Source organism: Sebastes fasciatus, chromosome 5, assembly GCF_043250625.1.
Source record: "Sebastes fasciatus isolate fSebFas1 chromosome 5, fSebFas1.pri, whole genome shotgun sequence".
In the NCBI taxonomy this organism is placed as follows: Eukaryota; Metazoa; Chordata; class Actinopteri; order Perciformes; family Sebastidae; genus Sebastes; species Sebastes fasciatus.
The window spans coordinates 5,754,534-5,779,039 of NC_133799.1; the positions used below are offsets into that span (position 1 = coordinate 5,754,534).

Sequence of the window (24,506 nt, forward strand, 5' to 3'; positions counted from 1 at the left end):
ATGATCCTTACAAGTTGGACATCATTGTGAAGGTAAATGAACAGGCTTTCCAACAATGTAAAATACAATGCCAATTAGCATTGTAACAACAGAGAAATAATCCACCAAACACAAATTTCCAAACTTTTTTTTCCCAGTTTACATATTAAATGTTAAATGTAAGATATATATATTTCGTATTATGGCACCGGTGTTATGTTTTGCTATGTTAAAAAAGGAATACAAATATTTTTCCATAAACCCACAAGGGGTCTGTAAGCTTTTTATTATCATGTATTGTTATAAAGGCTGTTTATTTTATAAGTTTTCCTTGTAAAAGCAATTTCCCTGATAGGAATACTTTAAAATCCCTCCGGGTGTAAAGCCTTTAGATACCCCTGTGTGTGTGTGTATAGTTATAAATAGTGTTCCTAGGTGTAATGTCCCTTTAATGCCCCCTGCAGCGTCGTCATTGCGCAGAAGAGTTTGAACCAGAGAGCGGAGTGACCTTCCTCCTGCTCTCAGTCTGACAGAGAGACAGAGACACAGAGACACAGAGAGGGGCAGCACTGAAGAGAGAAGCCGGTCACAGCTCCACAACTCACCACAATATACCACCACAAAATGAACAACAACTTAGTCGGAGATGAAGTCGGGTAAGATCCATTTAACCAAAGACAAACACGCGACACTGTAGCCTGCTTAGTAACTTATAACTAGCTCTCATCTGACAGCTAACGGCTAGCATGCTAAGCTAAGCTAGCTGTAGTCAAGACGACCACATCAAAGTGAAAGTTGTCATCAAAGTATCTCAGTTATATCTGTTCCTGCTGACGGGGAACACACCGTGTCTGTCTGGAGTACTGCCACGCGGCTTGTCAGGAGGATATGTGAAAGAGTAGTTACTTATCTCAGTGTTGTTTCTCAGTTAGCATCCTGAGCTAAGCTGTAGCTAGTGGTGTGCCAGCAGAGCGACCGTCTCCTCTTCTCCAGTCCGCTCTGTGAGGACGTTTAGCGGGCACTGCTGCTGGAGGATGGAGGAGCATCCTCTTCTGCACCAAACCATCCAGCTTTTAGCACACCTGCTACATGCATCTGATGTCTTTCTGCATTAGTGAACTCACTAGCTTTTAGTTTGATATATTGGTGCTTTAAAGTGTGGTTAAACTTCCAGTTGTGCAGGCAGCATCTGAGTTCACCGGGTCCGCCTGCAGGTAGCCGAGCAGCGGCTCTCCTGTCTCTCCTCTCCGCTCCTCCTGGAGGTCTCTGGTGGTGGTGGAGGCTGGAGCTGGTGGTAGGCAGGAGGCTGCTGCAGCTTCTGGACTCAGTTTGTCCAGCTGAGTGCTCTGGTTAGCTTGCTAAACTGCTATGGCTATGGTAACTTACGTGGCAGGAGGGTTCATAAAAAAGACAGGGCATTGCAGACAGTGTTGGAAGACTAAAGAGACATCCAGGACCAGGACAGGACCTCAACATGAGTCACATTTACACTGGAGCTGTGTGTGTGTGTGTGTAGATATCTCCCCACGCTGCAGCAGCAGCAGCAGCTTTTGGTGGCAGCATTACCTCATGTTGTGTAATATCTGTGTACTTAGCTGTTCAGTCAGCTGTAGTCGTTGTTATGGCTCTGAAAACAGTGCTGTCAATCTTCTTTTCTGCCTGTGTTTTCAGTCTTTTTGGATATGCAAAATGTCTGCATTCTTGTTATCATGCATTTTGTATAACAGTGTATGATCCTTACTCTGACTCAAAGGTGATGGTCAATGACTGACTTTTAAGGTCATCTTATTTACTCTTTTCAGGAAACTTTTTGTGGGTGGATTGGACTGGAGCACCACACAAGGTGAGTTGTGCTGTTTTAACCTGTGAAGGCTCAGTCAGTGTTGTTAATTAACAAGTCGTTTATGTTGAACACACTAATGAGGTAGCTGCATGGATTAGTTGTCAGACTGGAGGATCTGGTTAGGAGCTTGTTGGGATTCTTGCTTTGAGTTTGAATCAAATTTGAAAAAATATATAGATTATCAGGTCATATTTAGCTCAGAAATACAGAGTAGAGCTGGGCAATATTAATAAAATACAAATGTTAGTATTTTTACTCCTGCCTTGATTTCAATATATGATATTTTGGAGCTTTCATACAATAAATAAAAAAAGGGTGTGTGTGACTGTGTGACAGTAACTATTATTCCAGATAATAACAAGTGTAGTATGATGATATTGATGTGCTGTATGACATCGATTGGATAATTTAACACCACTGATACATATTTCATATTTATGAAATATCAAGTCACGGTATTTATAGATTTTCTAATACAATTTTTTTCCTTCCTGATACCGATTCCGATACCTGAACTTGCGGTATCAGCCTATACCGAGTACCGATCTGATACCAGCGTGATAAAAAATAAAACTTGTAAACAAGTACATGAAATGTGTTCCCTCATTGTCTCGTATAGTTTGGGGACGACCGTTTCAGAGATGTATTTTTTGACCTGGCAAACTGTCACTTGGCTCCAAATGCTCCATTAAGCGGCAAAATCCAATTGTTTTTGACCACCGACGGGTTGGTTGTCAAGAACAATGAATTCTACAATTTTGTTGATTTCTTCGTTGCTTTTGGTCTATCTGGTATTGGTCTTTGTGGAATTTATCTCGTCGTTGTTTGCTGCTGTGATTGTCCTTTTTTGCCCCTCCTTTGCCTTGGTGAAGTCGTCATGCTCTTTCATATGATGCCTCTTCAAATATTTTATAAGATTGCTGATGTTGAAATTGGCAACACTAGTGCCACCCCTCGAAACAGAAGCCTTACATACTGTACATATCGCCGTTTTACTTTGTTGTATTTTCCACTGTGACATATCGCCAAATGGCTGACATTTTCCTCGCTCTGACTACCGTTACCGTGACACTCTCCACTAGCACCGCACTTTTGTTCTTTGCTATCGTCACATGACAAACTACCTGCAATCAGTCCTTCCTCGCTGCTCTAAAAAAGTAGTTGCCAGTGGCAGCCGTGATACATCCAGGGCGACAGCACAGTGAAGGCTACTGTTTTGGGGCAGCGAAGAAGAATTGATTTCCAGTTAAACAAGTTGATTTTTTTCTGGGTTAATAAATTATGATATCGGATCGGTGCATAGACTGGCGTACTTGCAGATACCGAATTTTGGGCAGAATCAGACGCATTTCCGATACTGGTATCGGTATCGTAACAACTCTAATGGTATTGATATATATGATAGTTAGTTGGAACGTTTTACATTGCAATACTGCAGCCCTGCAGAAAATACCACATTGGTGCAGCTGTACAGTTTATTTTTTGCAGTGTATTCATGCAAATATTCCAAGAAGTGTCTTCCGTAGAGTGTTTTAGAGTCTACTTGTGGCCACTGTTCCTCTTTATTAATGCAGATTTCCTGTGTTTGGAATACTGTATGTCATTGGGATTTTGGATTATTTATCCCTTTTCACATTGCATAATTACTGAGGATCAGCTGCAAACACTGGTAGTGGAGTCTACGTTTATCAGACTACATTGGGTGTGCGTATACATTCCCCTCCCCAGACTTGCCCAGAGCGGGTCTAGTTTGTCTAAAGCCCTTTACCGGCTCATGCTCGGTTGGCCATTGTGTAACTTTGAACACGGGCTTGCCTGTGTTAACAGCCCTGTTAACATTAAGGTCTGAACCACAGCGCTGCTGCGTAACTCTGAGCTTGTTTCCCCAGCGATGCCCCAGGGCTTCCCAGCAATGAGAAAAGCAATTACGATAACTCTCTCCAAAGTGTCTCCTCATTTGTTCAAACTTGCACGCCTTGCTGCTGTGGGCTTGTGCGGGCGTTACAGTAGTAGGGTGTATATTTGGTGCCATTGAACTTGACGGTGCGTCAGTGCTTTGTTTGCTCTTTAGGAATGTCAACGTGAAGTGAATGTGACTGTGGTTTGTTTTTATGTTTTTACATTAAAAACAAAGGTAGAATTCCTAATATTCTGCCATAAGACAAAAACTAGATCATTGGATGACTTGTAGTGTATTTCCATGGAGTGGTGCTTGTGGTTTTTTTTTCCCCACACCTGTTTCAGTGCAGGTTTTCAAGATATTTTTTAACCTCATTTATCATAATGAAAGCATGAGTTCTATAAATCATGACTACACTTCTTTGTGTTCAGGAGGCAAACTGGGCTGAGTTATATCTCCAATTATAATTCCACATTTGCAGTATTGTTGTATGTTTCTGTGCTTATTTTTATGAAGCACCACTATTATGTAATTTCTTCCTTTCTCTTCCCAGAGACACTTAGAAACTACTTCTCACAATATGGGGAAGTAGTAGATTGTGTCATCATGAAGGACAAAACTACAAATCAGTCGCGAGGCTTCGGCTTTGTCAAATTCAAAGACCCCAATTGTGTACGGACAGTGCTGGAGACAAAGCCGCATAATCTTGATGGAAGAAATGTGAGTATTTTAAATCAAAGGAGCAGATAGTCAAATCAACCCGAGTAATCTGCCTGCGCTTTGTGTGAGCAATGTGGAAAAACCTCGTACTGTATTTCACCATTCAGAGTAGTTAGAAGTTATTCAAGGAGAAGCACAGTTGTACTTGCCTGCAGACATCGGTAACGACGATGCACTTTGCACAATTTTTGTCATTTGTTTGTCCAACAAGACATACCTGTTTAAAGTCAAATTAGATAAAATGTCAGTTGAAGCTGTTGTTAATGCTTCCATACAGTCAGCTCACCATGAAGGACATATTACCACCTTTGTTCTGTTGAAGGAGGCGGAGAAGGGCATAACATTTTATTGGCCACATATTCACATTAATGTCAGTGCATGTGTTTCACCGTTGCGTGAGGCGAGTCAATATCCTGTAATGGATTCAGTGAAGAAGAACAGTTGAAGGTGCCTTCATTTGGTGCTAATGTCAAACGTTTTCTCTCTCTCTCTGCTGTCAGATTGACCCGAAGCCATGCACTCCCAGAGGAATGCAACCTGAAAAATCTCGAACCAAGGAGGGCTGGGTAAGAGCAATCTGATTTCTACTGGGAAGGCTAGTGTGTTTCTGCTGGAATAAGACTCAGGCCGTCAGTCTCTCCGTCCCCTCCTCCTGAGGTTGGACTCTTTTCAAGGAGACCTTGAGCCTCATTTATAAAAACAGTCTGACTTTGACCTACATTTTGTTTCTTCAAAGAGTGCAATAAAAATACCTTTGAGAATGCTAGAAATTAGTTTGGGGTTTTGATAAATCACAGAAGCATTAAAGAATCTGACTTGCATCGACCTCTATTTGTGATCAGGGGACTGCAACAATATCAGCAGTTATTAGGTACAGCTTACGTTGGCCTGGGATTGACACATGATAAGGTCACATTTTCATGAAGAGGTCATAGGCCTGCATCACCGTGCTAAATGTTGGAATTACAACACTTTTGCATTACCTTTTTTGTTTTCTTTATTTTCACAAATGAGGAGTTTTCTTGGCTGAAATATGTTGTTCTTATCTCTCGTTGAATAAAACTGATAAAACACCAGTAGAACTAGGGAAGAGTGGGATTGTGTGATACAGAAAATTGCTTTCAGCAGTGAATTTTTTGAAAGGCAGAAATCTCTGCAGCAACTTGGGTAATTTGTGGGTCGATCAACAAGCCACTGCAGATCTATTATCGTCATATTGTCCCTTTGGGCAGCAATGGTTTTAGTTATTGTATCTTTGCCGTAAATAAACCACTTTCATATGTCACATATTTGGCTGTAAGCATAAATTGTAAGTCAGAAGCTTTTATAAATGAGGCTCTTTGCTGGAATTCCTTTCACTGATTTTAAGTAGCTGCTACTGAATGTTTTACTAACAAAGCAGAAGACGTAATTGTTAAAAACCGTTGTTGTAAGCAGCCTCTAGCCTTTGCAGCATGAGTGCAGTGCACAGCAATGGTGAAATGCTTAGTGGTTGAGAGTAAGTGGGGGGAGCCGTGCTCTCTGGTCTGTGGAGACTAGTGTTTGCATTGACATGACATGTTAAGAATTATACCCCAGGGCAAGAGGAGAACCTAATTTCTTCTGCACTGTTTGAATAGATGATGGCTAACTGGCTCCTTCCCAGAGTGATCCTTTAACAGACATTGAAATTTTCTTTCAGAAGGGCAGCAAAGCCGATAGCAATAAATCAAAGAAGATATTTGTAGGTGGAATCCCCCATAACTGCGGCGAGCCTGAACTCAGGGACTATTTCAATAGATTCGGAGTGGTGAGTATTGCCAAGTGCATGATGCAGTTCATATCGTCATTTAGACTGCTTGAATGGATGTGACATTGAACAGGGTCAATACTACAGTATAAAGAAATTTAAATTTAGTGGGATGGGTTAGGACAATTAATTATTGGTTTAAATTGAGACAGAATATTTAATTGGAGTAAGAGCGGACCCTGCCTGGTTTTCTAAATGGAGCCACTGTTTCCCTTTTGTCCCATTCAAGGTCACAGAGGTGGTAATGATCTATGATGCGGAGAAGCAGAGGCCCCGAGGTAAAAGCTGATCCCGTTTTTTCTCTCCCCTCTCCATACCTAACCATCTTAAATCTCATGACAAACTATTCTGGCCCAAAGAGAAAAAAGCCCATTCAACCCAAGATATTCAATTCAATTTAAACGCTGTAAGCCACAACATGAATTTTATGTATGGTGAAGACGCATAATTAAACACAAAAGCATGTTGGATAAAAACCTTGTACAAAGTCACCACAGGGCACAATCAAATGGAAAATCTGACTTGACATTTCTAGAGGTGGAATGAAAAGCTTAGTGTAATGTGAAATACACTGCTTACCTTCAGTTTTATGTGATGGGTATATATTTGTGTAAGGTTATGTGTAACCTGTCCACATAACACAATAGTAGATGGCACCTTTATAACCCAGTCTCAGCCTTTGTCACATGCTCAAATTGTTTCAGAAATGGCAGGCTCTGATTTGGACTGATGCAGTGTCCTTCATGACCTTGTGTGACAACATGAGTCTGTTCCATGGACACATTTCTACTCTATTAAATAGGCAAAGCAAGGAGAGAAGTCACATTAATAACCTTTAGTCAAGAATATTGGTTAAATAAACAGACCGGTTTCAACCTCACAGGCTCTTCATCAGGGCGTAAATAATAATAGTAATAGTAAAAATGGTCGTCTTCATGAGCACCGTAAGGTTCCCTGGACTTGTGAAGCTGAGTATTCTTGTTGGGCTGATTATGATTACTACTTCAAAATTCATGAGACCAGCTATTTGTGCACAGAGGTTTTGAAACCTCAGAGGAAGAGTTGTCTGATTCAAACCGCTCAGTGGTACATTGAGATTTGTCTGAAGATGTATGAAGAATTTCTAGGTTTAAATCCACCAGCATCTGATGTGTTAAAGGATAGGTTCAGGTGCCCCAAATAAATGAAGGAGGGCTACTAACAGTTAGTTTTATTTCAAAATTGATTAATCTGACAGTTATTTCTTTTTTTTATCGATTTAACTGTTTGACCTTCAAAATGCTAAAAAAAAGAAACGTGTCACAATTTCCACAAAGCCTTAAATTCCTTGTTTGCTTAAAGAAATAACGTAAACAATTAATCGAGTAGCAAAATGCGATTGACTAATAGCTAGTTCACACTACACGACTTTAGCTCGGATTTTCCGCTCCCCGAGGGTTTTTGGAGCTCCCCGACAAAAGCCCCAGATTAGAAGCAAATTGGCGTCAGCGCTCAAGTGTCACGAGCTGCTCAAAGACGCTCGCCGATGCCTCACAGACACATTCCAGATATCTATCAATCGTTGCTCCAAATCTTTTATTCCCTCTGCTATCAGGTTATTAAACTCAGACGATTCAGTCATTTCACGTGAGATTTTTAATGACAGTTCCCTTACATGATAAATCATGTAACAATGTCTATTTATTATCTATTTGTTTTCTCTTTTTTATCTATTATTGGTATTTATTATATTTTATTAACTTATCTGTTGTCCTTTACTGACCTCTGTTTGTCAGTTTTACTGATCTGTGCTTGACATAACATTTTGGATGTTGTGTGTGTGTTTGTGATCTCTCTGGCCACACAATGAGAGCGCAAGACACGGGTTGAGGGGAAACCTGGGGGGGACTTACTGTATGTGTTGCATTTGCAACACGGAGCAAAGTTGTTGTTGCACCTAGAGTAATAAATAGTAAAAAAGAGTGTGGAAACAGGCTAAGTTGTAAACAAATGTGTCAAAAACAACATCAGCATTGTGTCTCGCGTATGGTGTCACGTCATGTACCGTGTATTTCTCACGTGTGTTTTCGTGACAAAACGTGGTTTAGAGTTCGGGGATTCCTCCCGGTGAGAGATCTTGTAGTGTGTGACCCCCTGTCAGTCATGTGGTGTGAAAACCACAACGACTAAAGACAAAGACTCCCAATTACAAGACAGCAAGTGGTGTAGTGTGAACAGTACTGCCATCTGACCATTTTGAAAGTCGACTAGTGTGAACTTAGCTTAACTGATTAATCTCTAAAATGAAGTTTGAGAAAAAGAAAGTTTTAAGCTATTTAAACAAGATAAAAAGAAGAAAAATCCATTTTAGAAGTAGTGATGTCAGTTTGTGCCCACAGTAGCCTCAATTAAGCTGAATAAAATATACAATACAGCTACAAGATATATCATATTTTAAGGAGTGCAACCCCTGAAATACTAGAAATGATCTCCTCTAAAACGTATTAAATGCAAAAAGTTCATTCCTCTAATTGGAAGGATGTTAAAAGCATGAAATATCACAGCGAAGTTAGTCTAGTTAGTTAGTCACTGTATTTTAAATGGTGTGATCTAGTTAGTATTGATGTCATATTGTAACAGCAAAATAATTCAGTGCTTTAATTGACTATTGTCTTTATGAACCTGTGATAATTCTGAAAGGTCAATTAACTGAACTATAAACTATAAAAAGATGTTGTGGAAAGGAAATCGCTAACTGAAGGAGAGAGGGCAGGTTGCAGGAAAGTAGGTGCTCCAAAAAAAACAGTACTTTATCACAACATGCGACTGGCATATTGAGAACAGTTCGAGTATCTAAAAGGGGGGGGCATGTCCTTCAAAGAGAAATGCTGAAGGTGAATATTACATTGTTATCACCGGAACAATGGAACCATTTTAAAAGGTGTTACTTTGCTATTTCAAAAGTCTCTCTAACCTATTTCCTGACAGTAGAAATGACAGACCTTTAAAACCTCAGAAGAGTTTGTCCATTAAATCATAAATGTATCATGAGTTTATGACATGCGCCGACACTTTTAGCATGGATGGCCTCACTGGGAATCAGACCCTGAGCCACCGGCAGTGTTGGTGTCAGACCCTGCCCGCTGACTTCCAGTCATAGCTGTTTCATCTGTGTTTGTCCTACATAGCAATGATGCAGCGGCCACTGACCCACAACATGTATTACTGCTCTCCCCTCAAAACCCCCATTCATTCTCTGCTGGGAGAAACCCAGAATAGTTTGTCATTGGAATTTAACATGTATTACACCAGTAACAACCATTACATAATCTTTAATGGTATAAACAGTTTCTTTTTACTAAAACCATTAGACTTTCAACATTGGAATAAGTTTTCTTTACCTTGATTTAGACATAACTGATACATGTATCTTATCTTAAATGGCGTAGTATGTGTTTTCCCATATGTAGAAAGTTAAGTATTTTTGTAAGTAAGCCCTTTTCTATTTTTCTTTCTTCTGTCCCCTTCTCCTTGTGAATGGTTTGAATGTGATTAACGGTGTCTCTTAAGATTTGTCTTTTCTCCTTTAGGTTACTGTGCATTGACTGGTAGCACAGAGGTACAGGCCAAATGTAGAAGCACCCAAATTCTTTACTTGGTCAAAATGGGGTGTGTACAAAGTTGCATCACATTGTGAAATTAGCTGAAGGATTACCTCGTCTGTTATAGAGAGGAAGAGTTTGATGAGAATTTACCTCCTGGTGACTTGAGCGATAGTTTAGCAGCAATTTAAGTTTTCATTCTTAAAATATAGACACCTGATGTTGACTCACATCCTCTGAATGGTTGTTATTTCTTAAATTTAAGATGTCTAGTTGGAGAGTGATGTAACATTATCATGGTAAAATATCAGACCAGTATCTAAAAAATCGAAAAGTAAAAAATCAAATTCCTTTGACTCAAATGTTTGGTTAATGTCTTACAAGATTAAATACTGTAATCAGATAATTTTGCAATAACATATTTGTTAAGAAAATAAATGATTAGGGCTGCAACTAATGAACATTTTGATTAATCTACAGATGATTTCCTTTTTTTAAAAGATTATTTTGGTCATTTTATGCCTTTGTTTGATAGTGATAGTGTAGAGAGTAGGGGAATGACATGCAGCTAAAGGTCCGGTTGAACAGGTGACACGCTGCTCAGGGCATTTGCACCCATGTGGCATACACTTGTCTATCGGGTTGCCCATCTACCAGTTATTTGTAGGCCTCGACCAAAGAAATTCTTTGTCAATTAACACTTATTGACTTATTGATTAGTTGATTTAATCGACAGAACTGTAAAACCGAGTTTCTCCACAAAGAATCACACAAAAGCATACCGAGTACCGATCCGATACCAGTGTTGAATTAATAAGCTGTATACCTCACTGTGTGGAAGTGACTGGGAACATTCTTTTATGTGTAAGGCAACATCAGGCTGGACTTCAACATTGCTTTCTCAACTTTGTAAAACAAAATGTAACAAATAAATATACAGATATGATTTTACTGAATTATTAATTGTTGAAATAATAAATCGTGCACCAACAACTTGGCATAAAATCTTCAAAATGAACAGGAATTATTCAAGGTTAAACCTTTTTAATGCAGCAACAAATTGATCAAAACTTAAACATGAATTAAAATTCCAGTATATAATGTATATCGTATATAAACATAGCACTGAATTGAATAGATCTGCCCTATTGTCACAGATACCTGATCCAGCTATTTGAGTCAGTACCGGCCCGATATCTGATGTCCGTATCAGTGCATCTCTTGTAAAAAAACAATCACTTAAACGATTATTTGATTATCAAATTAGTTGTTGCGGCTCCATAAATGCTTCTAAATCAAAACGATGTCCCAGTTCTACGTCTATTAGTTTGAGTGATAGTCAGTCCACAGCGAGCTTTATTTTCCTGTCATCAAACATTGTTTAGGAGCACATCGGTTTCGTCAGTAGTTGAAATCTAATTTGAATAACAAGTCTTTAAAATTTCAACTTGAGTGCAACCAAGACATGTCGCTGTAACCAAGATATGTCAAACACTTTAATGTGACAACTTGTATTTAAATTTAGATTAAGGACGGGTCATTGACAGATGTTATTAATAGCAATAGATCATGAGGCTTGGGAATGCTTGGCATGGTACTAGAGGCCTCTAAAATCTCGGTTTGTCTCGTAGGACCTTTAATTGGATTCAGGTTAGCTCCCCAAGTAGAGACGTGCACACAACCCAATTCTGCCATCGCGGAAAGTTAATAAAATTGAAAGTAGATCACTGCAGCGCACCGCGGCCCGCTAACGCTCTGGAAAGTTCTGTTTCAGATAGTCGGATGACGTTACTTAGCTGAAATGTTGGACCATAAAGTTCTCACTCTTGTTGATGAACTTTGTATATCCCCCATGGAAACTCTTGATCAAAATCAGCAACTCGTCACTTTGGGAAACCAGTTGTGGCCTATATCTTTGTGTTACCGTTGTGAGCAATACTTTAATTGTCCATTTTAGGCTTATCCTGGCTGACTCAAAAGTAAAATACTGAATTTGGGAAAGCTTGGAGAAAGCTTTAGGCATTCTACAGTTTGTGTTTCTCCATATTTTTGTGATGCATTAACAATGGCTGCTGCGAGTGTGTGCTCCACAGCAAAATACCAAGGGACAGATCAAGGTGGGGTTTGGATGAAACAGCATGAAGTAACAAAATGGTCCAATTGGCATTTATCAATGTGAAAGGGTGGAAGATTGACTTTTTTTCTATGTGACACGTTTCACATTAAATCAAATGCTGCACTCGTCATTCTTCATGCTTGGCAGTTAAGCAGTCCTGTATTGTTCACAAAATATTTCACTGCACAGTAAAGAGAAGTTTCCTTCAATCCCCCAGGCTTAAGTCTTGGATTTGTGTTGTTCTGCGAGTCTGCGACATCATCCGAACCCCAGGAGCCTCTTGCTCAGTCTTGACGGATCCTCACTCTGCTGAAGCCCAATACTGTTCTTCATCTTGTGTTGTCACAACCCCCCCTGCTACCTTGATTCACTCTTGGTCGTTGGCTAGGTTTTGGATTTATTACTTTCGAGGCCGAACAATCAGTGGACCAGGCTGTCAACATGCATTTTCACGACATCATGGGCAAAAAAGTGTGTAGTTGTAGTTTTATTTTACCCTTAAGATCAAACAGAGGCTTGGGCGACGGAGTGAGAATTACACTATGATGCTGCTCTATTTGTTCATTTTCCAGTGGCTTCCCATTAGAGACTGCAGCATCATATAGCACAAAGTTACTCGTTAACATCTTAAAATGATCAGGCCACTATTTGATTTACTTATCTTATTGTTATTAATAATATTCTTTGCTCTAAACACTCACACTTATTGCTTATTGAGTTATAGTAATGATCCTTTACTAATGCTGTTATATTACAGTTTCTGTAGTCGCCTAAGGCTTTGTTTAAATTGACCACTCCTTTAGGATGTCTTAAGTGCATTAGATTGTACTTAGCATGTTAAAGTTACATTATTTTCTGGTTTTTGATATTTGAAATATGACAAAGCAAAAGAAAATTCAAAGCTCACAGAATTTCACTGAATATAAATCACCTAAAGGATTGGTCTAATCAGTTCTGTTTCTTTTGTTTTCTGATATTTTGTTGGCAGGTCACTTACACGTCAACATGTTTTTCTTTCTTTTATTTTCTTTTTGAAAAGTTAAAGAAAAAGCTCAACTCAGTGACCTTAGTTGAAGAATCTCCATACTGTGTCTTTCAGTTCTCTAAATAACAAATGACAGTTCTCTCTGAAACGCTGCTTAGGATGAGACACGAGTCGCACAATAATATTTGCTTGTTACTTCTTGGTGTTTGTTTTAATTCTGGGTGTACCAGATGGATGGGGTTTACTGCTCAAAGACAATTCAGATTGTGTCAGGTAAGCTGTCCATCCGGGAAAAAACTATAAATTCATTATGGTGTTATATTTAAGCACACCTCGTAACCTTCTGGCAGGCCTTGTGTTGTCCTATTGCATGTGGCAAACACCACCCACCTGGCACCTCAGCTGGGTAAAAACAAACCATTGAAATGAATAACTACTGGGTACATATCTGGCTAGGATTGGTCCTGACACTTGGGTTTAAAGGCACTTTTAAAGCTCTCGTTTATTAACAGTCCCCCTTTTCCCCAATAGAGACATTTAGTAATTAGCAGCTTTTAAACCACTCTACAAAGATACCAGAAGAGAGACGGTCTCCTTTCTGCCCTCAGTAATGATTTGTGGGCATAAGAAAATGATCAAAGTCAAACATAGTGAAGTCAGTCACATCACATCATCACATGTATCTTGTTTCTGTCCTTGATCTTTACACGGCTGCATAAGTGTGAAATATTTGTAGGTCGGCCTGCGATACTTGACACTCAGAAGACCTTTGTGTATGTTCTGAAAATGTTAAAGCAGCGTAATTTTTTCACTCTTGATAAGTGCTAATTATTGCAGCGTTTCTGCACTGAATTGTGAGAGCAGGGTATTTTCTTTTTTGGCTGGACCGCAGAGGGCCAGCCCTACAAACGCAAAAGTCTGTCACTGAGTGACTGACTGAGTGATGAAGTTGCACGATTGGTCGGCCGAGTGTTGGAGTTTCCTCATTGGCCGTTGCTCTTTCAAAACGAAAAGGCGGGGAACAGTCCCTGATGCAAATGAGTCCGTCCAGCGCGACAAAATGCGGCTCTGAGGCTCTCAGGCTCTCAGGCCCCTCCTCTGTTTATTCTAAACCAGGGGTGGCCAAACCTTTTCCCTTGGAGGACCAAAACTGGAACTTAATGGTGGGCCACAGGCCAAAAGCATAAACCTGTTGTACTGTTGATGCAAAATGGAATTGGTTACCCAATTTATGCAATTCCAAGACTGTTTAGGGTCCCCAGTATGCAGAAATACACCATTTTTAGAAAAGGCGAAAGTAACACATTTATATTGCATTCAAAAAACGCCATTATTTTACCCCAAACTGCTTGTAATTATCATAAAGTGGGCATGTCTGTAAAGGGCAGACGGGTGGGTACCCATAGAACCCTTTTTCATTCACATATCTTGAGCTCAGAGGTCAAGGGACCCCTGTGAAAATGGCCATGCCAGTTTTTCCTCGCCAAATTATAGCCTAACTTTGGAGCGTTATTTAGCGTTCTTCCCGGCAAATTAGTATGACATGGTTGGTACCGATGGATTCCTAGTTTTCTAGTTTCATATGATACCAATATTTTTTTTATTTTTTTTTTAAAGTTATTTTTTGGGGGCATTTTCCATTTTTATGACAGGACAGTCGCTAGAAATCGCTAGAAACATCTGGCGGGCCAAATCCAATCTTATGGCAGGTCCCACTTTGAGCAGCCCTGTTCTAAACAAACTATAAAAGAACGCTTGTTTTTTGTGTGCCATGGATTTTTTTGGTTGTTTTGGTTTAGACAAGGAAATGTAAAGCTTTCCTGAACCGGATTTAAGCTGGATTTGTGATATTGAGTAGCAACACAAGGCATTTTTATTGAAATGTCACTGATTATACCATTAAAAAGATGAACTGATTCCCATTTCCTTGGTAAATGATTCAGTCTGACCTGTATGCTCTCCAGTGGTACCCGCCCCCTTTGACTTTGCCCTGGTTTCCAGCAGGAATCAAGGCTCAACTTAATCCATTGTTCTTGACTTAACGTTACCTTACGCTGGGACTTGAGGGAGGTTGGGAGATATGAGTTACAAAATTAGAAATTGGAGCACATCAAACTGTGGAACAAATCCCAGTTCTGCTGTTGGGGACTGTACAGAAGTCGTGGTATCCATCACTCGTCGCTGTGATGCCCACGGGAGAAAGCGCTCAGGTAGCTGCCGGCGGCGGCGAGGCCACTGCCGGAAACATGTGCATGTAATTAGGTCGACAGAGAAGGAAGAGGGGAGGCTGGGGAAGGTGGCAACACCTTAAAGCGGGGAGGAATTTGTGATTCGTTTTCCTCCTGCAAGGTGACCCCAATAACTCAACCCCTCAGTCTATTTCTGGTTGCCCCCCCTTAGTCTCAGCCTGTTTCTTTGCTCTGGTTAACTGCTGGTAGCTTTGCCTAGTTACAGGAAGGACATCTTTTGTTTTGGGGGCAATACATTTACATTTAACTATCACAGCGATGGATGAGAACTACTACTATAAAGTCAGTTTGCAGAGTGTTAATGAATTTGCAGTGTAAGTCAGCAATTCCCAAATAATAAGTGTCTTTTATTATCATAAAGAAACTTAAGGTCACCATTCTTACATTTGAGATTTTAGTTGTATAAAGACAGTGTCCTCCAGCAGCAATTTGACATTATATTGAGGTCAAGGTGTATCAGTCACTTGTACTCAATTGGAAAAACAAATCTCCCTTTTGACACAGTATGAAGATTCAATTTTAAATTGACTGAAAAAGACTGTTTATTTGTACTATCTGCATGTTTACCTTTATGTATTCTGTTAGAACTGAGATACAAATTTCTCTCTACATCCATTTCCCCCCCTAAAACTTATTCCAAATAAAATAAAAATGAGATTCTTTATAAGCGTTAGCCGGAGAAAGGTAAGTCATGACCTTCCATTAGATGTCTTTATCATATATATATGTAGGGCAATTCATTTGAGGAAAACAAATAAATCTATGTTTCTCAGGTACGTCTAAGATCTGGAGATGATGCATTAAAAAAAAAAGAATTTACTTTCCTTTCATTAGGATTTTGGCCACTATGAAATTCCCACTTGATAATTACTACCTGAGACACATAGCTGCACAGCTCTCCTGGCTACACAGTAATATTAACTAACATATATGCCCCACATTATTCCAATAAACATAAAGTGAAAGATTTCAAACTGGCCCAATGTTGAGATTAAATAATCAGTGTTAGGACAGGTGTATCTAGGTGAGGCACTTACTAGACCTTATACTGGTGTTGCCAAATGTGCCCTCCTTGTCCTTTGTCCAGGTGGAAGTGAAGAAGGCTGAACCTCGTGACAGCAAAGCTCCTGGCCAGCTCGGCCCTGGCCAGTGGGCGCCCAGGGGCATCTTGAGTGCAGCTAATGGTTGGACAGCACAGCCTGCCCAGGGCTGGCAGCAGCCGTACGGGGCGCAGGGTGAGTGGGAACACGTCCAAGAGCAGAGGAAAACCTAATAGTAGCTGCTTGAACCTGCTGCTTTAACATTAAATGTTACACTGACAGGTTGAATGTTAAACTGGACTCTGTGAACATTTAACATTTCCGTTAGTGTCCCCAGTCTAACGTTTTTTTCTCTCTTCCTGAAGGAGTGTGGGTGTCGACTACTGGACAGCCCATAGGTAGGTGTTTGATCTCCACTTGACAACACAGAAAATATCTTTTCTATCCATTTTAGAGAGTTAGTTGTTTTTCTGTATGTTGCATAACTGTGCATTGATCAAACTGCAGATCGATTTTGTGTGTTATCTTAAAATGCCTGTGTCACAGAAACGGGCCTGCACTTTGTGTGGCCAATAGGCTGATGACGGTTAACAGCACGTGTTATCACTGATTCATAATGGCTGAGGCTGCTGATAATGTGCTGCTTGAGACAGATGGCAGCCTTGAATAGATTCCAGCCTCCCTCTGCTATTGGTCAGGCTTGGTTTCATATCACCACCACCGGGTCAACCTGCAACGCTCACTGCAGTGTCGGCCCTGTGCTAACTCATTCAGCTTCACATTCAGTTTCTTAAACCAGCTATTTATCAGCTGTATGTCTGTTATTCAGCTGTTCAATAAGACACATTCAAATTGATCTGTGCTGCTGGCACTTTCTTCTTTTCATATTATTGCCTGTGTACTTAATCCAATATGTAAAACATATATTTATATAAAAACATTTCTATAAACTAGATCTGTTCTGTGTTGGAGCAGGCGGCTATGGACCTCCGTTGACAGCAAGCCGCGGAACCCCCACACAGCCTCCATCACCTTTCAGCACATTCCTGGTCACGACCCCGGCGGGCAGCTTCGCTGCACCTCAGGGCTACCCTCAGCAGGGCTACAGCACAGCACCTCAGTTTGGTCAGTAATACTGACACACACTCGTTACACTTTGGTGTTGTTTTAACATCACTACAAAATACTTAAAGGTAATATAGCATATGTAAAGGTAACACTGGGAATTAGGTGGAGATAAGGACAAATTACATTTAGATCATGAACTCTAAAACGGGTATGTAAAATGTTTTGAATTTAATCTATGTCAGGTTTTCCAGGCAGCTTTGCTGTTGCTGTGGTCAGGGAGGAACCTCCACCTTATCAGAGATGGTCAGTGTGACTTGCAGATACCGTGCGTTTCATGAAATCTTGCTAAAAAGCCTGTGGGGGGATTATTATCTTCCTCCAATTTAACCCTGTGTGCAGATGTACCAAGCTAATATTGTAATTTGTGGACAAAATATTAGAAAAAAAACAACATGATCTGTTAAAAAATGTGTTAGTCACAATTTGATCTTTGATATTTACAAAAGACATTTGGATGAACAAACGAGAAGAGATTTGGTGTATTGATGAAAGGACCAGTGTGTAACACTCAGGGGGATCTATTGGCAGAAATTGAATATAATATTAATAAGTATGTTTTCTTTAGTGTATAATCACCTGAAAAGTTTTTGTTACCTTAGAATGAGCCGTTTATATCTACATCGGGAGTGGGTCCTCTTCACAGAGCCGGCCGCTATGTTTCTACAATAACGGAGTCAGTAACGTTACTTGCTCCGGAGTTAACCCCCGCCGTCACGCCACTCAGCTGTCGGGAAACAAGACCTCTGTTGGTCTTGAGGAGCTGCGGCACTTATTTCTGCACAAACCGCAACTTCCACTGTACATTCATATGATATTCTCAGAACTAAGCTAACTCTGACTGTCTTCTGCACCACTAGCTTATTTGTTCGCTCACTTCACCACTCACTTCCCACGAACACACACACTCTGGCTCTGCTATTCTTCAAATGACCTACGCTACTCTTACTACAAATGGCTCTAGAGAGGGCCATTCGCATTTTCACGTCAGCCACCGCGGCTCTCCTACACGCTCGGTACACGGGAGAGGCTTCAGTTGGTCCAATCGGCAACCTCACCGATAGATGCCACCAGACCCTACACACTGCTCCTTCAATTAATACATCGACTCGTAGTGTTTTTTGCATGATGATAAGGTGTGGTCAACTAGATTGACTAGACTAGATTCTGTGTTGTATTCAGGGGCACCAACACTGGGGCTTTTTTACTTGTACATAGTATACCATTTGTGATAAACCTATAGTCATAGAAATTATCTCATTACTCTCCAACAGGTTACAGTTTCGGCACACCCCAAGCAGACCAGTTTGCTCCACAGGTCCCTCCTCCGCCCACCACTCCGGGAACTGCACCTCTGGGCTTTGCGCCTGCCACCACACCAACTCAGGACTTGAGCAAAGCTCCCACTGGGCAGCCTGACTTCCCTTATAGCCAGTATGGTAAGAAAAACATTGTGCATTAAGCAGTTTGCTGCCCTTTTCTCTCCCATTTGATTTTTTTATTCACCCCTCAGCCCTGCCCATCTCCCTGGATATTTTACTGGGTGCAACTACAGCTCATCTAAGTGCATATCTACAACCCTTAGACAAGCAGGAGCTTGCTCTTGGTACCATTTAGCTTGAACTGCTCCACATGCATACATGCTTCTTGCATACATGAACGAACCCCTCTGGCTCTGCCGTGAAGATGCTGCTGAAGTTTCACCGTATCAAGGAGTCTTCAGCAGTCATTTCTGTCAAGGTTTTCCAGCTGAGCTGAGGATTGGTAAAAAGATTAGTAGGGGTTAGTAGGTTTGAATTAGATCATCCTGCCTTGCAGTGTTTTTTGTTTTGCATTTTTATTTTCATTTTCAAGGGAGTGCAACCTTCTCCTAACCGACAGACATTTGACTTGGTTCAAATATTCCTACCTTTAATACCTCCCTCCTACACCTCCTTCTCTTCCTCCCTGTTGATGACTTTGCTGGCTTCTTTTCCTGGTCTTGGCACGATAGCCGTAGAAGAGCACCAGCATGACAGTATTATGCCTGTGAGACCTTATCTCTAGATTTAGGCATGTCCAACCTGTCAAGCTACCTATCGAAAATGTTCAACATGTCCATCAATGTATCACCCCGGAGCTTTGCATGCTTGTCTGCGAAATGTGAACTTTGAGCCGCTGCCTTGTGGATACATGCAGATATTAGTTAGAGTCCTGTGCAAGTCAATTTTTGACTAACGTGTTTGTAGTTTATATTTATTGTTGGTGTCTCTGTGGTCTTTGAGCTGGACTGTGTTCAGTCAGGATAATTATTCCTCCCGGATCTCTACTGAGCTTGTAAATTCTTGGCCAAATTTCAGTGAGTGTGTGGGGACTTGGAAATAAGACCTTTTATTAAGCCACTTCTAGAAAACGATGTGCCTTATTAATTTCCGTGATTTAAAACAATAAGAGGTCGCTTCTCCAGTGTCACACTCTATACTCATAAAGGCGGCGATACTGTGAAAACTAACCAGCATCCATGGAAAAGGAACAAGCGTCATTCAACATTCACCCATTCAGTCATAAACACACAGTCAGATAAGAGTCAGATGTTAATTCAGTTTTTTTGGCCGGCTGGTATTTTCCCTCTGACTTGGCTTCCAGCTGCTTCACACTGCTGGATCTACATTGAAAGCTGTCGTGATGGCTGTCATCATGACAGGTGCCCATCTTGTTCAATGTTTCCTGCTTGTGCTTATCTTCCATCCAGCTTTTTGCATTTAGTGTGCACTGCCTGTTCAGGCACTTAGCCGGTAGTAGCAACACAGTCCCACAACGTTTTTGTGAAATGGAACTGGATATGATATATTTACCTAGGTAAGAATAGTAAATGGTTGAGATTACACACATAAAGCAAGTTTGGTTTCAGTTCAGTTTGGTTTATGTGGAGTTGGAAGTTAAAATAATTTGGTGAGAGTAAAGATCAAACCAGTGGTTTTGCATGTTTTAATTCATTTACATTTAAAGGTTCTCTATTTGATATCCAGAACATTAATATAGCAGCAAACAACTATTAGCTATGTAGAGATATAGAGGAGTAATGTCTACCTGAGCAGATAATGAAGTCACTTTGCCTCTGTGTGTTGTAATCCGAGCATCTTTGTGCTTTGTAGCCGGGCTGGTTGCGCGTCCCTTTTAGTGAAAGTTCGTGCATGTGAGCGTGCCTAATTGGCTAGCTCACGGCCGCCGCTCTGCACTGCTCTCATACAGTGGTTACAGCTGATAACACTGTCCCGACCAACAGCGTTTTTGCGGAAGCGTAGCACCCACCCTCCGGTTCCCCCCTCAGGTTAACACTGTTAGCTCTGTCAGCACTGTTGCCTTTGTTTTTTGCTGTTAGCACCGTTAGCTACGAGCCGCCGCCTCAGCCGTTGCCATGTTGAGAGCCATGTAGAGGCAATAGGAATGCTCCCATTCTTGCATTTAGCACCTTTAATTCAATGCCAATCATTTTCTAATGCAAACAATATATTATTAATTATTCCCACCTTTCAGGTTGTATAGCTCTCCGATGGAGTTCTTATTGGCAACTTGGATGTTGAAATGTCCTTGAATGACCCACAAAGGACTCCTTTTGATGATGTGCTACTTTGATTACGCACGTAACCTAAAGTTTTGAAAATGGTTGGTGTTTACAACTGGAGGACACCAAACAATGAAGAAAAGTGACACAAAGATAAATGAAGTTAATTTCAAGTTGACAAGTTTTTGAGTTCACAGTATGCTGAAAGTAAAGTGGCGGTTTGCAAAATAGGAAATCAATCTAGAAACTTATGGCATTCTTTGAAAAATGTTTGGCAGCAATGTGACGTACACACAAGTCGTATTTTATGGACTAAAACATGCACAACCACCGGTGTTGTAGTTGCTTTCTAGTTGCTACCCTCTCACAATATTTTCTCCCGTTACTTGCATCTTAGCATATCATGCACATTTCACAACGTTTCATGAGACCAGGCTGGCATGATTTAAAAGTCAGGCGTGCTGGCAGATAGCTCCCACACTCACACTCCATTTTGTTTTGACTTCCAGATGAAGCTGAGCAGTGACGCCTCTCCAAGCATAGTGCAGACGCAGTGAATGAGTCTAATAATGTGCAGCTCTGTTAGCTCAGTAAGGGGGGAACTATGTAAAGTAGTCGGCCAGCAGTATCGGGGTTCAGTCAACCTGGTCTCCTCATCTCCCTGATAGGCTTGGGTAACTACCTTCAGGACCCCTCTGCCTACGGACCAACGCGTCCTTCTCACAGTTATGGTCAGGATGAGCAGGGAGGATATAGTGCAGGTAGGTGCCAGCATCGTCTTCTCCAACCACAAAAGTAGCATTTACTGTAGTGTTTATAGAGCTGCAACCTGGTTCTTTTCTTTTGCTCTGTGTTTCCTATTTTGCATGTACATTTTGCATGTACATACAAATTACTGTGTTTTCTCTTGTATAGTAAAGTGCAGCCATTGGCTGTAAGCTGAGTGGATTTGAAACATTGAAATTTGGCATTTGGAGCTCTAAGCAGTCGTCTCCCTCAGCGGCTGTAGCTTTATTATACCAAGACTAACCATGTCCTCCTCTTTTGTCCAGTCTCTCTGTCCGCATTGCTTTGCAGATTATAAAAGGATGATCTAATTGTCAGAAAATTTGTTCATGGTTCAGTTGTCTCTATGCATCAGCGGCCCATTCACCCGTTGTCTTTTCCCCATGTACTGTCTCCACATTATAGCTAAAGGGAAGAGAAAGGAAAGAAGATTTAAAGAAGGACACGATGGCAGTAAATTTCCAATTTTTCTCAGATTCTTCTGTTGGGCGGTCCTGTTGGGACCGCTCCCTGTTCTTCAGATTTTTTATTTTTGTTCCGTTCATGGAGCTCTTTGAACCACCCAAAAGAAAAGTGTTGTATTTCTGACTTTTCCCGCCTTTTTTCTTTCTATCTTTCTGTCTTTCTATCTATTGTCTTTTCCATTCCAGTTATTTATAACGTCCTCCACTCCAGTATTTATTGGTGGCATATCAAAATCAGTGCAAACTGGATGTTACCAGGGCAGGAAAATAACCAGCACGACGCTGGAAAGATTTGGCTGCTGCTGGTTTTCATATTCTACCAGCTATTTGGTAGCAAACAACTAAGTGTTTTTTTCAACCTTAATGTCCCTTTGGCTTGGACAGTGGTTGGTGAATTTCGGGTTGCACCAGCCTTTTTTTCCAGGGAGATTAGTTTCCTTCCCTGGGTGTCACTTTGGTTCCCTTGTCTGTTAGCAGGGGGATGGTGCCATCCAGTGTCTGAATACAAACATTGTGCGTGTTGCACTGATCATCAAGAGAATCTAGAGATTGTTTTCCTCAATGAAGCCCGCTTTAAGTGATTATTAAATTCACCTGAAATTGTCATTTTTGTCTCTATACATTTTAACACTGTTACACAATAATGTTCAACACCAAAGGGCTCATTGGAGGAATACAGTATTTGAATATAGAGGAAAAATCCACCATGAAACCTTTAAAGTGCATATTTCATTTCTTGGCCCATTAAGTCGTTTGGTGTGTCACAGTTCATCAGGAACCTTCATAGAACAACAATTAAAAGAAGTACATATTTTAGATCCATATCTATCTTAAAAAACAACAACTGACAAGACATTTAAAGCCTATTAAACTTATCTATTCTACCAGTTATCAGGAAAAAGAAAATCATGGGTTTTAAAGACCTTTTTATAAAGTAGATGCCGGGACAAAATGGTAAAATTGGAAGAAGGAGGTTGCATGATGATGATAATCATTTAGGTGTGACGTACCAATATTTCCAGCAGCTATAGTAGAGTTTTACAGTAATTGTAATTGTCAAAAATATTTAACCAAAAATGGCAATTGGACTGTGTAGTGAAAATATAACGCGGTGGATTTTTCCTTAACATTAAAATATTTTTTTACTTAGCAGTACTTTTAAAGGAGTAAGGTTTTTCCCTAAACAATGTGTGGTGACCCTGACATTTAAATCCTCTTCTCTTCCTCCCGCTCTCTCTTCTCTCGCCTCCTCCTCAGGGTACGGGCAGGACCTGACCGCCTTCAGCCACAGCTTCGCAGACCCCAGCCAGCCGGCGGCTTCGTACGGGGCCCCGACAGCACAGCCCGCCGCCGCCCCCCAGTCTGCTGCCACTGCATTCGGCAGAGGGCAGAACCACAACGTACAGGGCTTCCACCCGTATCGACGCTGACCGCCACCTCTGGGCAGGGCTGCTATGTAAAGTTCAAAAACAAAAAAAAGAAGTCAGGGAAATGTGTGTTCTCGCTACAAAGCAAAACTGGAGTTCTGGGTTGTTCTATGGGAATGTTGAATGCACACAGTTTGTGAAAGCAGGAATTCCAGTTAATTCAAAAAGGGGTCTAAGGAAAACCCAGTTTTTTTTTTGCATAATTTAATGAACATTCAGCAGAAAGAAGCTTTTATCCCCCACCCCCCCACCCCATGTTTTATAGTAGGACTAAACTACTTTGCAATAATTTTGATTGTCTGGTAAAACACTAGCACAGAGACTATATGTAAAGAGACTTGCATATAAATATGTATATTTATGGTGGACACAAATGAAAACAGGGTCTCAAGTTTCCTCAGCTTTAAATTCTAGGGAAAAAAAATGTTTTTATTTTTCATTTGGTGGATTTTGTTTACTTTCTGAGCCTTTAAAGTTTGTTTAAAATGGAGATTATGAATATATATATTATACACAAACTGTGCAATTTTTTAAAAAGAGAATTTTGTACTATAAATGTACACTTTGCTTGTTTTTTTATTTAAAGATGTAGACTTCCCTCAGGTGGCTCTTTTGGGTGCATTTTTTGCACTTACGCAAAAAGAAAAAAAGGACAAATTATTACAAAAATAAATGTTTTAAGGATACAGTGCTTGTTTCAGATGTTTGTATTTGGTTGTCGTGGACGTATGGGGATTTCGGTGGAAGACCCGCAAAGTAGAGCTGAAACAATTATTTGATTAATCCATTAGTAGATTGACAGGATGTTAATCACCATGATGATTGATTAATCATTTCAGTCAGTTTTCAAGTAAAAATGGCAACAACAAAAAAAATCTGTGTTTTCTGCATCTCCAATGTGAAGATTTGTTGCTATTCTCTGTTTGATATCATTGTAAATTAAGTATCTTTGAGTTTT

At 40.5% G+C, this 24,506-nt stretch overlaps 1 protein-coding gene across 13 annotated transcripts; it reads left to right on the top strand.

The window, feature by feature from the left end:
- Window positions 1–458: 458 nt before the first annotated feature.
- Window positions 459–24,234, top strand: dazap1 (DAZ associated protein 1). 13 transcript variants are annotated; one of them, XM_074634688.1, is made up of 14 exons: window positions 459–635; window positions 1,782–1,822; window positions 4,276–4,442; window positions 4,943–5,008; window positions 6,127–6,231; window positions 6,461–6,509; window positions 12,317–12,399; window positions 16,250–16,397; window positions 16,568–16,600; window positions 17,157–17,327; window positions 18,602–18,766; window positions 21,540–21,632; window positions 22,063–22,110; window positions 23,379–24,234. In XM_074634688.1, the coding sequence occupies exons 1-14, from the start codon at window positions 604–606 to the stop codon at window positions 23,549–23,551; spliced, it is 1,374 nt and encodes a 457-aa protein (XP_074490789.1). In that variant the 5' UTR covers window positions 459–603; the 3' UTR covers window positions 23,552–24,234. The 13 variants fall into 13 exon arrangements, 10 of the variants coding, with proteins under 10 accessions (XP_074490789.1, XP_074490788.1, XP_074490790.1 ...); XR_012593840.1 differs by lacking the exon at window positions 21,540–21,632 and adding an exon at window positions 17,513–17,573 and having other exon boundaries at window positions 460–635; window positions 6,124–6,231; window positions 23,379–23,451; XR_012593839.1 differs by lacking the exon at window positions 22,063–22,110 and adding an exon at window positions 17,513–17,573 and having other exon boundaries at window positions 460–635; window positions 6,124–6,231; window positions 23,379–23,395.
- Window positions 24,235–24,506: the final 272 nt, after the last annotated feature.